General features: G+C 36.9%; 1 protein-coding gene across 2 annotated transcripts in view; it reads left to right on the top strand.

Moving 5' to 3' along the window:
- Positions 1-14,654, top strand: part of PARP9 (poly(ADP-ribose) polymerase family member 9) — a 62,999-nt gene extending 48,345 nt beyond the window's left edge. For both annotated transcript variants that reach the window (XM_069064920.1, XM_069064921.1), the window contains 3 exons: positions 5,372-5,490; positions 6,335-6,509; positions 13,412-14,654. In XM_069064920.1, the coding sequence (XP_068921021.1) occupies positions 5,372-5,490; positions 6,335-6,509; positions 13,412-13,749 (632 nt within the window). In that variant the 3' untranslated portion in view covers positions 13,750-14,654. The remainder of the gene's footprint in view (positions 1-5,371; positions 5,491-6,334; positions 6,510-13,411) is intronic.
- The last annotated feature ends 973 nt before the right edge of the window (positions 14,655-15,627 follow it).

Here is a 15,627-nt window from a genome sequence, read left to right as displayed (position 1 = left end):
CCTTCTTTTACCCCTTTGCAAAGGGTTTAAGAAGAACTGGGTTTTGCTTATTAATTATTTTTTCTCTCTTGCAAAATTTTATCTGTTTATATACTTCTCCCCCTTTTTTAGTCAATTACATCTCTCTTCTTTTCCTCCCCTTCAACTATTTGTATTTATTAGTTTTAAATTTTTCATTGTTGTACCCCTTTCCAAAAAGGATCTCTACCTCTCTTCATTATGTTTTCTCTTTCCTCCTACTTTAGATTCTAATTCTTTGATTCATGACCCCTGCATCTAATCTCTCTTTTTTCTCTTTATTCCTCATGCAATCAAAGCTTTTAATGTCTCCATTCCAGACTTTCCCCTCTATGCAATTTCTGCCTTGTATGGTTTGCCTCATGGATTCCCCTTTTCCACTGTGCCTCATTTCCAAAATAATGTCAATTATTACTGGTGCCAGACCAGACAATAACCCTTGGTGGGTTCCCGTTCCCATCAGGTCCTTGATTGTGCAGCCCACAACTGATCTGTACCTCCTCTGGTTACCTCCCCACCACAATCTCTTCCCTTTGTCCATGCTTTCCCACTTCTGCGGTGTCAGTTGCAAACTCCCCACTTCTTGAGCCCTGGACCATCACCCATAGCTTTGACATTTGTCTTGCCATCCAAAGTCAATAATTCTGGAAAAGACAGTGAGGCTCCCTACTTAGCATAGCTCTGCCTCATTTAAATCCAATTTATATGCAAGTCAAATCATGACCCTTTCGATGTCATTGGTCCTTTTCAAGAACAAAAGATGAAAAATAATAAGAAGGCTTTAAGCTTAGATTCAGTCTCCTCTGTAGAACTGGGACATTCTGTCATGATTAAGAGTGGCAGCTTGGGCTTAGGATGGCCTTCTTTTAAGGGAAGTCTGACCATCTAGCTCTTCACTGATAATTTGTTCCAATATAGGAATATATTATCATATCACTTCCAGGTGATTTATGATAAACAGTTCAGGACATCTTGACAAATTCCATCATTTGGTCACGAATAAATAGAAATTCTTGTCACAAGCACCTGTTCACCAGACCTACACACTTAAGGTGTTCATATACAGCTAGATCATGATTGATGCAAATAACACATTCCCTGAAATGGTCATTTGCATCTTCTAAAGTAGTCACATGTTCTCAAAGTCACCATATTTGAAGTTACAATTATATAAAATATCATAATTGGTTGCATTCTATGGAAATATGGAGTGCAAATTCAAATAATGTAAACACTTCAGGAAATTCATTATTTTCACTATTTGGGACCTGGCTGTACTCACGTGCTTAGAGGATACCTGGTTATTACAGATTCAAGGTGGAGTCACATATGTCAAGAGAGATACTAAGACAAATTTAATTCTGCCCAACCACTGACACTGTGGAAAATGGTTAACATCTATGTAGCATAGATTTAAATAATATTTTGCAGTTCTCTAAGTCCACCATCTTATTTCCTAGACTAGAGCAATGTTCCAAACTTATACTGTCTAGTTATTTTAAAAAGTCTAAAACAATATTGATAAACATGGTTGACATATAGTGTAGTTCTCCTCTTTTTCTGTTTTCATTAAATCTCTTTTAGCTTTAACTTTGTCTGAGTTACTCACACTGAGTTACTCCCCCTGCTTTTTTCATTAACAAGTTCTGCTCCTGATGTTTGTTTTATGCTTGTGTGTATCTTTCCCAAACCTCCTAATTTTTGTACTTTACTTTTGCCTCTACCTTGCCCTCCTATTACTTAACCTATCCCCCTCCAAAGATCCCTCCTTTATCCTCTCCACCCCACCGTTTCCCTTTGCCCTCTTGTTTTTAATCTGAATTTAGGAGACTTTTATAGCCCTATAAATATACATGTTATTCCCTCTTTATTCTATTCCTGTTAATCTAACCACCCTTTTATAACACCTCCCTTATTCAATTTCTTCACCCTCTTATTTCTTTATAAATGTAGAAGACTTTAATTTCCTTCCAAATGTATATATTGTTCTTTCTTTAACCCAGATCTGATGTGAGTAGGGTTCCCTCTAAAAATCTCTCCCTTTTGCTCTCTCCCCTCTTTACCCCCTTAACCTTTTATTTCTTTCTGAATTTAGAAGACATATATATATATATATGTATACTACAAAATATACATATACATATATGTGTGTATATATGTATGCATGCATGAATGTATTTCCCTCTTTAACCCATTCCTGATGAGAGTAGGGCTCCAGAACTATCAGCCCTCCTCCCCCATCTAATTCCTCTGTGCCAGTTCTTCCTCTCAAACTTCATTTGTATAAGATAATTACTCTTTTTACTTTTTCCTAAATGGTTTTACTTTATAGAATCACTTCATACTCAGTTCTGCCCCAGTCATTCTTTTGAACTACCCAATTACTGATAACAATATTGGACATATGTTTTACATGTCTTCATGTAAAAAGTAAACAGTCTGTGCTTACTGGGTTCTGTATAATTAGTTTTTGATGTGTACCTTATATTTCTCTTGAATCTTGTAGGTCATATTTTCTATGAAGTTCAGGGTTTTTTGTAAGTAAATCCTGAAAGTCTAGCAATTCATTGAATGTCCATTTGTTTTTTCATTCAGGATTAAGGTAATTATCACTACCCCAACTCATTTTTATTTTTATTACTCCACATTCTTCCTAAGGTGCAATTTTTTCTTGTTTTTGGGAAAAATCTGGAGAACTTGGAGCTTTCTGACCTACTCCACCATCTTCCCAAAATCCTTTGTTTTGCAGTTTTTAAAAAGTTTTTGCAGTCTCAAAAGAGCCTTGTGAGGTAAGCCTAAGTATTATAAGCCTCATTTTAGAAATGAGGAAAGTGAGGTTTAGGTCTTATAGGTAGTAAATAGTACAACTTACTTCATACCCAGATCCAGGGCATAATACCCTACAGTATAATCGCTCCTTTGTATTCTATGTACACAACATAGGAAATGTTCAATCAAGGATTGTGAAATCAAAGGCATAAAAGAAAGGGTAAATCTCAGTGCAATCATTCAATTGATTTATTCATTCATTTATTCAATAGACATTCACTAAGATGTGCAGAAAGGACTGTGCTAGCTGGTAGAAATTTTTTTAAAAGATTAAAAAAAGTCTCAGTATCAGTTAAGTTGTACAGTGTTGTACAGGATGTTGGACTGACTCAGCATCAAAAAGATGTGAGTTCAAATTCTGCCTCAGACACTTTGTAGCTGTGTGATTGTGGGCAAGTCACTTACCTCTCTCAGACTCAGTTTCCTCATCTGTAAAATGGAAATAATATTAACACCTACTTCACAGAGTTGTTGTGAGGGTAAAATGATTTAACATTTATCAAATATTTGGGGGTGGCCAGGTAGCACAGTGAGTAAGAACACTGGCCCCAGAGTCGGGATGGCCTGGGATCGATTCTGGGTTCAGATACTTAGCACCCCACCCAGAAATAACTGGCCATGTAACCTCGAGCAAGTTACTTAACCCCAATTGCTTTAAAAAAAAAATTTGGAAAACTTTAAAGCACTATGTAATATCTAAACTTATTTTTGTTGCTATTATTATTAATTATAGGAAAGGATAAAAAAATCCTGTCAAATTCCTTGCCTTCAAATAATATATTCTAATGGGGTGAGAATGGGGGAGTCAGACATCACGCTCTTTAGTACTACTTCATCAATTTTGGGGGATTATTTTTGCCTTTTGGAGGGCAGTTGGGGTTAAGTAACTTGCCCCAGGTCACACGGCTAGTTTTTTTGTGTTAAGTGTCTGAGGCTGGAACCAAACTCAGGTCCTCCTGACTCTGGGGCCGGCGCTTTACTCACTGCACCACCTAGCTGCCCCTTTGGGGGTTTTTTTGTTTGTTTTGTTTTCATTTGGTTTTGGTCTGAGATTTCATCAGAATAAGAGGCAGAATAAGATTAGCAGAAAGTCTACAACTTATGGTCTTAGTTACTGAGAGGGATATCAAGATGCTAAGTGACATGTCTCTGGTCACACAATATGTATCCATCCAGGTCTTGGAACCAAGTGTTTCTCACTCCAAGACCAGCCCTCTATCTACTAGACTACACTGAATCTCTCTGACCCATTTTCTTCCAAAGTATAGTCCTTATAGAAGCCATGTGCCATGTTCAGTTAAGAGAGCTAGCCTCAGAACCAGCCAGATTGCAGCTCCTGCTGTGATCCATAACGGTTGCATTTGTGACCATGAGTAAGTTGTTTAAGGGGTCAGTGCTCTAAACAAGAGTCTAAATTGCAGAGAATGTGCTGACCTGCATCAGTACAGGGAGTATTCTCACCTGGGAGTTTACTAAACCAATGAACAGGTCCAGTACCTATCCTTCTTAATCTCTAAATACAAGGTAGCATTCTCTTAGTCAAACTGCCAGTGACCATTGAAATGTCCTCGTTTGCTTGATGCTAATGGGTATCTCTGCTACCAGAGTGTGGCACTCAGGTTTCACAGGTTTCATGCTCTTCCCCTTGAGCTAAGTGTTTCAAGAGCAGATAGTTACAAAGACCTAGAACTTGGTTTCATTTGGTGATTATCCCCTGATTTTTACCAATTAAGCTACATTCAGTTGATTAAGCAATATAGCACAGAGTACCTCCTCAGCTGCTAAATGAGGAAAGGCAAAAGAATTTATCCTGGGATTTTACTGGTAAAGGGAACTTCCAGGTGTGGAAACTCCCTCTATCCCTGCTATTTGGCACATTCTCTGCAACGTATAGTGACAGAGAGTGGCTTGGGGCAACTGAGAGGTTAAGGATTTGTCTAAGGTCATACAGTCAATACCAGTCAGAAGCAGGACGTGAACCGAGTTCTACCTTGGAGTCCAGCTCCCTTTTCACTATGCTGCACTACCACTGAGATCTAAATTAGTAATGTAAATAGCAGCTCTGTCCTATGTTGCTGACAGCCCTGGTGGACTGCAAGAAATCACACTGCAAAAGTCATCTTATGATGAACATCTTAACTGGGACAGCCCTTTCTTATTAGCACTGTTTTCCCCCAGGCACCCATTTCAATTGCTCTCCACAGCCCAAAAGGCTGCATCATATTAATATACAATTTGTTTAGCTATTCCCCAGTTGATGGGCACCTTTTTTTTCCAAGTTTTTGCTACCAACAAAAAGTGCTGCTTTGAATATTTTGGTTTTTTCTCTTCTATCTTTGACTGCATTGCTCTTCCCACACCCCACACTGCTTTTCAAGACATTATGGCACTCACTACCCACTCTAAGTAGGGGTGGGATGTAATGTGGGCCGTGGTTAATGTTACCCAGCGTGATCTGGATTTTGAGCTGTTAATCTTTTCATAGAACAGTCAATATTTCAGATATTTCTTTTATTCTGTTTAGGACACCCATCCTTTTACCAGCTACAACAGAGATATTTGTGTGAGTTGGACTTTCAGAAGCAAAAGAAACTCCAGGAAAAGAAGCTAGAGTTTGAAAAGGCGGGTTTAGAAGTAAAGAAGGTAACAGCCATAACGAGTGAAAATGATATAGAGAAAAGTCTCACTAATCATTTTCATTTAATTTAAATCACTTACTTTTTAATTAAGCCTTGGTGATGTGCTTAAATGAAAGGCTTAGCTCCTCATGCATATAGTACAATTATTCATTTAGTAGGACTAGAGAGTTAAGCATGTATGTATGTGTGTGTGTGTGTTGGGGTAAAGAATGGAGTGGAGAGGGGAGAATGCAAAGGGGAGACTCAAAGGGCAAAGGTTAGAACCAAGCAGAAGCGATCAGGACTGTTCTCTTTGTCCATTCCAATGAATAGAAATGAACTAGGAGTTGATAGTGAGAGTAGGAGAGGGGCTTAGAGATTTTGGAGTAAAAGAATTCAATAATTTAACTCAACAAGCATTTATTAAAAACCCATTATGTGGAGGTAGCACAGTGAATACATCACTGGCCCTGGAGTTTGGAGGACCTGAGTTCAAATTCGGCCTCAGGCACTTAACATTTATTAGCTGTGTGACCTTGGGCAAGTCACTTAACCCCAATTGCCCTCCCCTCCCCCCTCCAAAAAGCCAAAAAAACCCATTATGTGCCAGGCACCATACTAAGTGCTTAGGAAATAAGAGACAAAATGACAGTTGCTGTCCTCAAGGAACTTGAACCCTACTGGAAGCTGGGCTAGGGAATTACTAGTGACCAAGGGACCAATCTGACATTAATTTGACATTAAATGCAACTGCGGTGAACAAAAGCATGCCTGTTAACCTTTTCTTTTTGAGGGAGTCAGGGCAAAACCTGCAACCCTACTTGCCACCCACCCCTTTTATCAGTTTGTTTCATTTCTTTGACTGACAGGTTGAAATGATCCACAATCCCGTCCTTTTTGCTGCCTTTGAAGAAAGGAAGAAGGTGATTAAGAGTAAAAAAGCAAATGAGAACATTCGCCTTATGCTGTACCAAGAAGTTCCACATCAATTCTACCACCTTGTAAGCAGAGTTGGCTTCCAAAGGATATACTCCATGCCTCCAGGTAGGCCTCAACACCTTTTTGTGTTACTGTTTTGGTCCTCTGGGGTAACTGGCAAGCAGACAGCAGCTAGAGGAATCTCAGCAATTACCTAGAGATTGACCCCCATGTTCAGGGTTCCTTTGACCTAGTTGTGGCAAAGGGACTTTGGAGGACTGGGTGCAAAGTCGCTTAACAAATTTTTGTATCACCATTTTCCTTTAATCTCTCTCTCTCTCTCTCTCTCTCTCTCTCTCTCTCTCTCTCTCTCTCCCTCTCCCTCCCTCTCTCTCTCTCTTTCTCTCCCTCTCTCTCTCCCCCTCTCTCTCCCCCTCTCTCTCCCCCTCTCTCTTTCTCTTTCTCTTTTCGCTGATAGCTTTTTAAAATTTTAATTTTAATTTCATTTTTTTTTTTGCTTAGAATTTAAACAAGATATTCATTCCATTGATTCTCTTTTGCCTCTCTCATCCCCAAGTAGAATTATATTTTTCACAGCCACTACAGAGGAGTAAAATTAAGCTCCCTGGGACATTTTCCATTAATCCAAAGAGATATTTTTTTTTAGTTCATAACAACAACAGCAAAAACAGTTAACTTTTTAAAAATATAATTTTATTTTATTTTTAGTTCTAAATTTCCTCCCTCTCCCACCTATTGAGCAAGCAAGAAAACAAACCCATTAAAAATATGTAATCAAGGAAAACAAATTCCTGCATTAACTATGCTACCCCTCCCTCCAACTGGCTTCAATATTTTTCTAAGTCCAATACTACTCTATCTCAAGATAGAGAACAAGTTGTTGATATGATTTCCTAAGTCTTCCAAATTGATTGTTTAATATGGTCATCACAATATAGTCATTGTATAAATTGTTCTCCAAGGTTCTACACACTTCCCTGAATCTTTCCATTTGAGTCTTTCCAGGTTTCTCTGAAATCCCTTCATCATTTCCTACTGCATAATAGTATTGGATCACATTTCTGTACCATAACTTGTTCAACCATTTCCCAATTAGTAGACTGTAATGTTAATGGAATTTAAGATCTTCCCCTTCCATTAATAGGCTTCATGTGGAGCCCATTAAGGGAAGCTTGCTTAGGGGAGGCTTGCTTGCAGGAAGGTTTTCATACCTTTTGCTAATTTCTAATTAGACACTAAGTCACTAGGGTTGATTCTGAGAAGTGCATATATACTCAGAGTTGGTATTTTGCTTTGCGGGTTTGCTTATAAGAAGGTTCTTGTGTTTCTCTGATCCAGATTCTGAGTAGCTGTATGTTCAGAGCTCCTGCCTGCTCAGATATAAAGGCTCTCTTGATTTAAGGATGTATAGAGAGTGTATAGTTGATTTAGGCAGTCAGGGCCCTGTCTGCTGGTCTTTATTTTTCTGCTTGTATTTTCTCTATTTTCTTTCTTTGGATTTCCTCTGAAGTTCAGGATGCTAACTTTTTCCCCTGAACTAATGAATGTAATTAAAAAGATTGTTGACCCCTTTAATTTCCTAATAAAGCAGATCTGAGAACCTGTGCTTGCAGCCATCCTGGGTATGCCAATGTGGTTGCTGTTACACAGGCATCCCCTCAGGTTCCAATACTTTGCAACATATGAAAAGAGTGGTTACAAATATTTTTGTACACATTAGTACTTTTCCTCTTTCTTTGATGTCTTTGAGGTATAGACCTAACAGCAATGTCAGTGAATCAAAAGGTATGAACAGTTTAAGAGCTTTTGGAGCATAATTCCAAATTTCTTTCCAGAATAGTTGGACCAGTTCACAGTTCCAGCAATCACCATTTATATATATTTCCCTAGAACCCCTCCAGTTTTTAAAAAAAAATTTTTTTTTTTGGTCAACTTTTCCAGTCTTATGGGTGTGAGGGAGTACCTGAGGGTAGTTTTAATTTGCATTTCTCAAATTATCAGTGATTTGAAGCGTTTTTTCTATGGCTATTGATAGTTCTTCTGAAAATTACCTATTCATATCTTCTGACCATTTATCAATTAGGGAATGACTCTTATTCTTGAAAATTTGGATCAGTTCCTAATATATCTTAGGAGAACATTAACAGAGAAACTTGCTTCAAAAGTTCACACACTGTCCCCCAATTTTCTGCTTTTCTTCTAATTTTAGCTTGCACTAGTTTTGTTTGTGCAAAACTTTTTTAAATTTATGCAATCAAAGTTGTCCCTTTTATCTACTGTGAACCTTTCTATCTTTCATTTGGTCATAAATTCTTCTTCTATCCATAGATCTGACAAGTAATTTCTTCCATACTCTTTTAATTTGTTTATGGTGTCACCCTTTATATCTAAATCATGTACCCATTTGAAGTTTGTCTTGGTATATAGTGTGAAATATTGATCTATTTCTACTTTCTGTTAGACTATTTCTTAATTTTCCCAGGAGTTTTTATAGATAAGTGAGTTCTTGCTCCATTAGCTGGCATCTTCAAGTTTGTTAAAAAGCACAGTTAAAAACTCTGCTCATATATATGCTTCGTATATTTAGTACCTGATTTATTCTACTGATCAGCCTCTCTAATTTTTTACCCTGTACCAAAATGTTTTAATGGTTTTATACTATATTTTGAGATCTGGTACAACTAGGCCATCTTCCCACTTTTTCCATTAATTCCTTTGACATTCTGGACCTTTTGCTCTTGTAGGGTGAATTTTACATAGCTGATGAATTTTTTTCAAGCTCTATTCTTTGGTAGTTTGATTGATGTGGTACTAAATAAGTAAATAAATTTTGGTGCTATTGGCATTTTTATTATATTGGCATGACCTAACCATGCGCAATTAACATTTCTCTAATTTAGAACTGTTTTCATTTGTATAATGAGTGTTTTGTAATCATTGGTATATACTTAATATGGGTATCCTGGCACAGGTAGCATCTCCAAATATTTTATCCTGTTTGTAGTTGTTTTAAAGAGAATTTCCCTTTCTTTCTTTTCCTACCATTGTTTTATTTGTAATAGACAAAATTGCTGATGATTTTTTTAGTTTATTTTATATTCTGCAACTTTGCTGAAGTTGTTAATTGTTTCCTATTAATTTCTAGTGCTTTTCAAAAATTTTTAACAGAAATGGGCATTGTAACTTGCTAAAAGCTTTTTTCCATGCCTATTGATATAATCATGATTTTTGTTGTTTTTGTTATTAATGTGGTCAGTTATGTTTATAGGTTTCCCAATGTTGAATTAAATAGCTATGCATTTCTAGAATGAATTCTTTGTCAGGCAGGGTTTGCTTTGGTCTCTTTCCTCCTTGTTTTATTTAAAATCTTTGCTTCAGTATTCATTAGAGATAATAGCCTGTGATTTCTCTGTTTTGACTCTCCCTAAATTAGATCTCAAGATCACGTTTGCGTCATAAAAGGAATTTGGCAGGACCTTTCTTTCCCTATTTTTTCAAACAGTTTCCATACTGTTGGATTTAATTGTTCTTTAAATATTTGACAGAATTCACTGGTAAATCCATCTAGTCTTGTTTTTCCCCCTTGGGAAATTCATTTATGTCTTAATTTCTTCTTCAAAAGTCATTTAGGTCCTCTATTTCTTGTTCTATTAATTTGGACAATTTATGTTTTTGTAAATGTTCGTCCTTTTCATTTAGGTTATCAGTTTTATTGTCTTATAGTTGTCAAAATTGGTCACAATAATTTATTCATTTCTTCCTTGGTTGTGAATTCACCTTATTTTTTTTTTTAAAGCAATAGGGGTTAAGTAACTTGCTCAAGGTTACACAGCCAGTTATTTCTGGGTGTGGTGCTGAGTATCTGAGCCTGGATTTGATCCAGGTCATCCCGACACTGGGGCCGGTGCTCTTACTCACTGAGCCACCTGGCTGCCCCTCACCTTTTTTATTTTTGATAATTATAATTTAGTTCTCTTCTTTCCTTTTTTAAATTGTTAACTAATGGCTTGTCTACTTTGTTGTTGTTGTTTTTAAACAGACCTTAGTTTCATTTCATAATACAATTTTTTTCAACTTTATTAATCTCTTTTAATTTTGAGGATTTCTATTTTGATGTTTAATTGGGGCTCATTTGTTGTTGTTTTAGTTGTGTTTCCCATTCATTGACCTACTCTTTCTCTTTTTATGAAAATATTTAGAGATATAAATGGTCTCCAAGTACTGGTTGGCTACATCCCCCAAATTTTGGTATATTTTCTCATTGTTGCCATTTATTTTTAATGAAATTATTGATTGTTACTATGATTTTCCAGTCATATAGCTAGTAATCTTCAGAAGCAGTATTTTAATTCATGTCTTTCTCATCTAAGTCCAGTACTCTATCCATGGTGCCCTGAATCACTTAACCTTCCTGAGCCTCAATTTCCTCATTTGTCAAATAAACAAAATAGTATCTGCTTTGCAGCCATGTGGTAAGGATCAAATGAGATCATGTATGTAAAGTGTTTTCCAAACTTTGCTCTCATATATACTCAGCAATCCAGTCCCTTCTAACCCCTTAATAATAGCCTACTTGTAACAGGTAACATTTACCTGAATAAAGCTATTTAATATCCTCTCTCCCACTCTTTTCTCTCTCTCTCATCAACCTTTCCCTAATGCAGTTCTATATTAGGAAATGAGTTGGATATAAGCTATGCATAGTCTGCTAGTAAATATTTAACAACCAGCTCTCCAAAAAAGTGTCACTCCTTTAAATGTAATCTACTTTATTAATATTCATTCCATCGCTTTCTTATTTCTAGACAGTCAACAAACAAATCGATAAAATTCTGCTTTGCAGCATTTGAAAATTTCTGAGATTTAAATGCCCACAGTGAAAATTTAACAGTTTAGGGGCGGCCAGGTGGCTCAGCGAGTAAGAGCACCAGCTCCAGTGTTGGGATGACTCTGATACTTAGCACCACACCCAGAAATAACTCGCCTTGTAACCTTGAGCAAGTTACTTAACCCCCATTGCTTTAAAAAAAAGAGAGAAAAAAAAAGAAAATTTAACAGTTGACTCTCCTAAGCCAGTTTAAACTAACTCCAACACACTCCTGGAATTAAGTGAACTCTTTGCTCCCTTCCAGGCCTGGGGGTTCTATGATTAATTATATTTTCATTTGTCTTACTGAGTGTGAACTCTTTGCTCCCTTCCAGGCCTGGGGGTTCTATGATTAATTATATTTTCATTTGTCTTACTGAGTAGAAGGGTGGTACATTCAAATAACCTATTCCCTTTTCCTCCTTCCTCATCAGTGGAAATATTTTAACTTTTCTTTGCCCTGAATCACAGAACTTTGCATCAAATATTGCTCTTTGGTTATAGCAATAACCACAAGAGGTCATATTTATATCATACTTTGTTTACAAAGACTCCCTCCACAACAACCCTGGAATGGAATGGAGAAGGTATATGAGTTATAGTGTCCCTATTTAACAAATGAGGAAATCGAGAGTGCCTATTTTGTAGGGTTGTTATGAGGACAATATTTGTATTATGAGGATAAATGAGATAATATTTGTAAAGATCACTTGACACAGTGCTTGGCACATAGCAGGACATATATAAATGCTTATTCCCTGTCTCCCCTGAAACTGAGAGATGTGAAATTATTTGCTCAAGATCACATGATTAATAAGTTGCAGAGCAGGGTGGCTCGGTAGAGCAGTGAATAGAGCACCATCCTCAGAGTCAGGAGTACCTGAGTTCAAATCCGCCCTCAGACACTTACACAAAAACTAGCTGTGTGACCTTGGGCAAGTCACTTAACCCCAATTGCCCTCCAAAAAAGCAAAAAAAAAAAAGTTGCACAGCCAGAATCCTAACCCAACTCTGTCTGACTTTAAATCCAGAGCTTTTCCCACTCTGCTATACTATATATATATATTTTTTTAAATTTTTTTCTTTTTGGAGGGCAATTGGAGTTAAGTGACTTGCCCAAGGTCACACGGCTAGTTAAGTGTTAAGCATCTGAGGCCAGATTTGAATTCAGGTCCTCCTGACTCCAGGGCCGGTGCTCTATTCACTGCACCACCTAGCTGCCCCTCTGCTATACTATAGGTCCCAGATGTGGGAGGGGAAAAGGGGAATTTCTTTGAAACTTTAAGTCCCTCTAAGGATGGGATGTTTCCTTGGGAATAATTTCCTTAAAGAGCTGGGCAGAAACCAAGAATCTGAAAAAGAAGCAATGTAATACTAGACTGGAGTCTGATAATCTAATCTAATAATAATCTGATAATCTAATAATAACAGCTAGCTAATAATGATAACAAGCATTGATATATGTAGTTGACAAATAACACCTCACCTGATCCTCACAACAATCCTGGGAAATAGGTACTATTAATATCCCCATTTTACAGTTGAGAAAATTGAGGTAAAGAGAGAGGCTAAGTGACTTGCCTAAAGTCACACAACTAGTAAATGTCTGAAGCTCAATTTGAATTTGGTTCTTTCTGACTCCAGGACCAGCACTCTAATCATTGTGCCTCCTGGTGCCTAATTAGGTTTTGAACCTAATCTAGATTCAAAATCTTGACTCTGTCTGTTGACTAGCTATGCAGTCTTAGGCAAGTAACTTATCTCTCTGTACTTCAGTTTCCTCACCCCTGCAATGATGGAATAGGTGACCTTTCAGTTCCCTTGTTGGAGATTAATGTATGAACTTATTTTAGTATTAGCAGGGAAGTAAAAACTGGCCCAATTACTATGGGATTCATATCAAACATTGACTTAAGTTAAATTGTTCTTTCGATTTTTTTCTGTGTTAGTCTTCATGGTACTCGGTTTCACTTTGAGGGAGTGTGTTTGACTGAAGATACAGAGAGTGGAAGGTGGGGAAAGGTGGATCTTTAGATTACTGGTAGCTGCGTATATTTGGTATCTAATTAGGAAATGTGATTTTTCAGATGAAACTCCCCTTCCCAATTCTCACTGTTTTTTGTCTGTTTTCTTCCCTTAGACCCTCAATATGGTCATGGCATCTACTTCAGCAAGAACCTTAAAAACTTGGTAGGCAATCTCAGGAGGACCTCTGACTCCGACTGCATGATCTACGTGTTTGAGGCTGAAGTGGTCATAGGTTCCTACTGTGAGGGCAAGCCATCGTACATTTCTCCTCCTCTACTAGGTGCAGGAACCATGGATACCTGTGACAGTGTTGTTGACAATGTCAAGGACCCAGAAACATTTGTTATTTTTGACAGCACACAGGCTCTGCCTCAGTTTTTGTGGACCTGTGTGTTGAAAAAGAGTGATTTCTCCCAAATGGAGGCTAAGAAGAAGGGTTCTTCTGTTTAACAGTTATGTCATGTTTCTCCAAATAATGGCCTAGTTACTTTTTTGAAAAAAAGTCTTCTAAGTAGCTCACCTAAAAAATAGATAAGGCAGTGCATGGAAACAGACCAACCATGTACTAGTAAACCAGTACCTTCAACTAGCTTTTCAGCCTCTTAAAAAAATAAAATAAAAGGAGGGGTAGGGTTAGGTAATCACCATAAAACCTTCCTGGAAGAAACTGAAAGGCTCTCTGAAAGAAAAACAAACTTTTGGAAGAAAACGTCTGCTTTTTCTACTTCCCTTTTCTGTATAAAAACTAGCAAAAAAAATCCCCAGCAACGTTGTACTTTAAAAGTTGCAAAGCACTTTACAAAACTTATCTCATTTGATACTCATAACAACCCTGGGAGTTAGGTGCTATGATTATCAGTTTTCTGATCTGGAAAATGGGTATAGCACTCAGTACATCCTACTTCATAGGTGTTGTGAGGCTCAAATGAGATAATATTTACACCAAGTGCTTTGCAAACCGTTTAGTACTATGCAGATGCCAGCTAGTGTTATTACTGCTTATTTTTGCTCATTTATTCATTTAAAATATATGATAACATATACTTATATTTCTCTATACTGCTGTTCTTGGGACAAATTTTTAATCCAATAGTGCCTTCTCTAATGTTTTGATATCTCATGTTTCTCAAACACTAGTTTATTATATATACTTTGTTCTAGTTCTGAGTTATCTAGTGTATAATTTCAGAATTGGTAGTGGAATTACTACTTTGACTTTTTTCCTCTTTCCTCCATATTATTCATGTATGGCCCTTTCATATCCATTTTATCATTTTCTCTAATTTTATGAAGTAGCTCATTGGCATTTTAATATTGCTATTAAATATAATCTAATAAAAATTAATTTTGAGTTATATTGTTATCTTTACATTACTCAGTCAACCAAGCCAATAGGTGCTGGCTGTCTCTCCAGTTGTGTAATTCTTCCCCTTTTCCTATTGATTGTTTTATATTTTATAGTTATTTTTTAAAGCTGTCTCATGGTTTTCTTGGTAGGTTAATTCCACAGTATTTGATACATTTTGTCAAATTGATAAAAGGAGAATTTCCCTATTTTTTGGTTAATGATAGCTAAGAATGTTGATTTTCATGATGTTATCATATCATTTTATCTTACCTTGATTAATATTTTTGTTGCATCCCCTAGGTTTTCTAAACAATTGTGCCACCCTCAGATATAAATATTTTAATCTTTTTGCTCATGCACATTTTTATTTCCCTTTTTTGTGCCTTGTTACTATAACTAGCATTCCTAAAAGTATCTCCAATAATAATGGCAAGAGTGGCCAGCACAGCTTTTCTACTGTCCTTAGTGGGAAAAGTTTTGATGATTCTTTATTACAGATGTCACACCATTGCTTTAAGGATTCTGGACTTAAATGGCCTGGGGTTTTTTCCCCTTGAAAACTGAGCTGGTCTTTTTTTTTTTCATTCTATTCATAGTTAATCCAGGAAAATCTCCTAATTGAAGTTCAGTTATGGCTTTGTCTGCTTCTTCAAAGACATATAATAGGATTCTCAATTTCACATAGGTACTCAGTCTACAATATTGTTATTGGGCATGGGACAATCTTTTGCTTCTCCTCTCACAGAAAATGTCAGACTCAGAGGATGCAATAGACCCCATGAACAAACACAGAAATATAAATCACTCAAAAGCCTATTAAACTCTTTCAGCTTCCCCTTCCCCCAAACCACCACAACCAATACCGACCAAAGGGAAAGACACTAAAAAAGCCTCTTAACAATCTTTCTTCACCTTCCTCCTGCACTGTTTGAGCAACTATAGAAATTTCAGGGAGGGTTGGTGAAATACAAATATGACCT

This window comes from Petaurus breviceps, unplaced genomic scaffold (genome assembly GCF_028583685.1).
Source record: "Petaurus breviceps papuanus isolate PSGF00001 unplaced genomic scaffold, PetGlider_PUasm1.0 90654, whole genome shotgun sequence".
NCBI classification, from domain to species: domain Eukaryota; kingdom Metazoa; phylum Chordata; class Mammalia; order Diprotodontia; family Petauridae; genus Petaurus; species Petaurus breviceps.
This window is presented reverse-complemented; position numbering and strand designations above follow the sequence as displayed.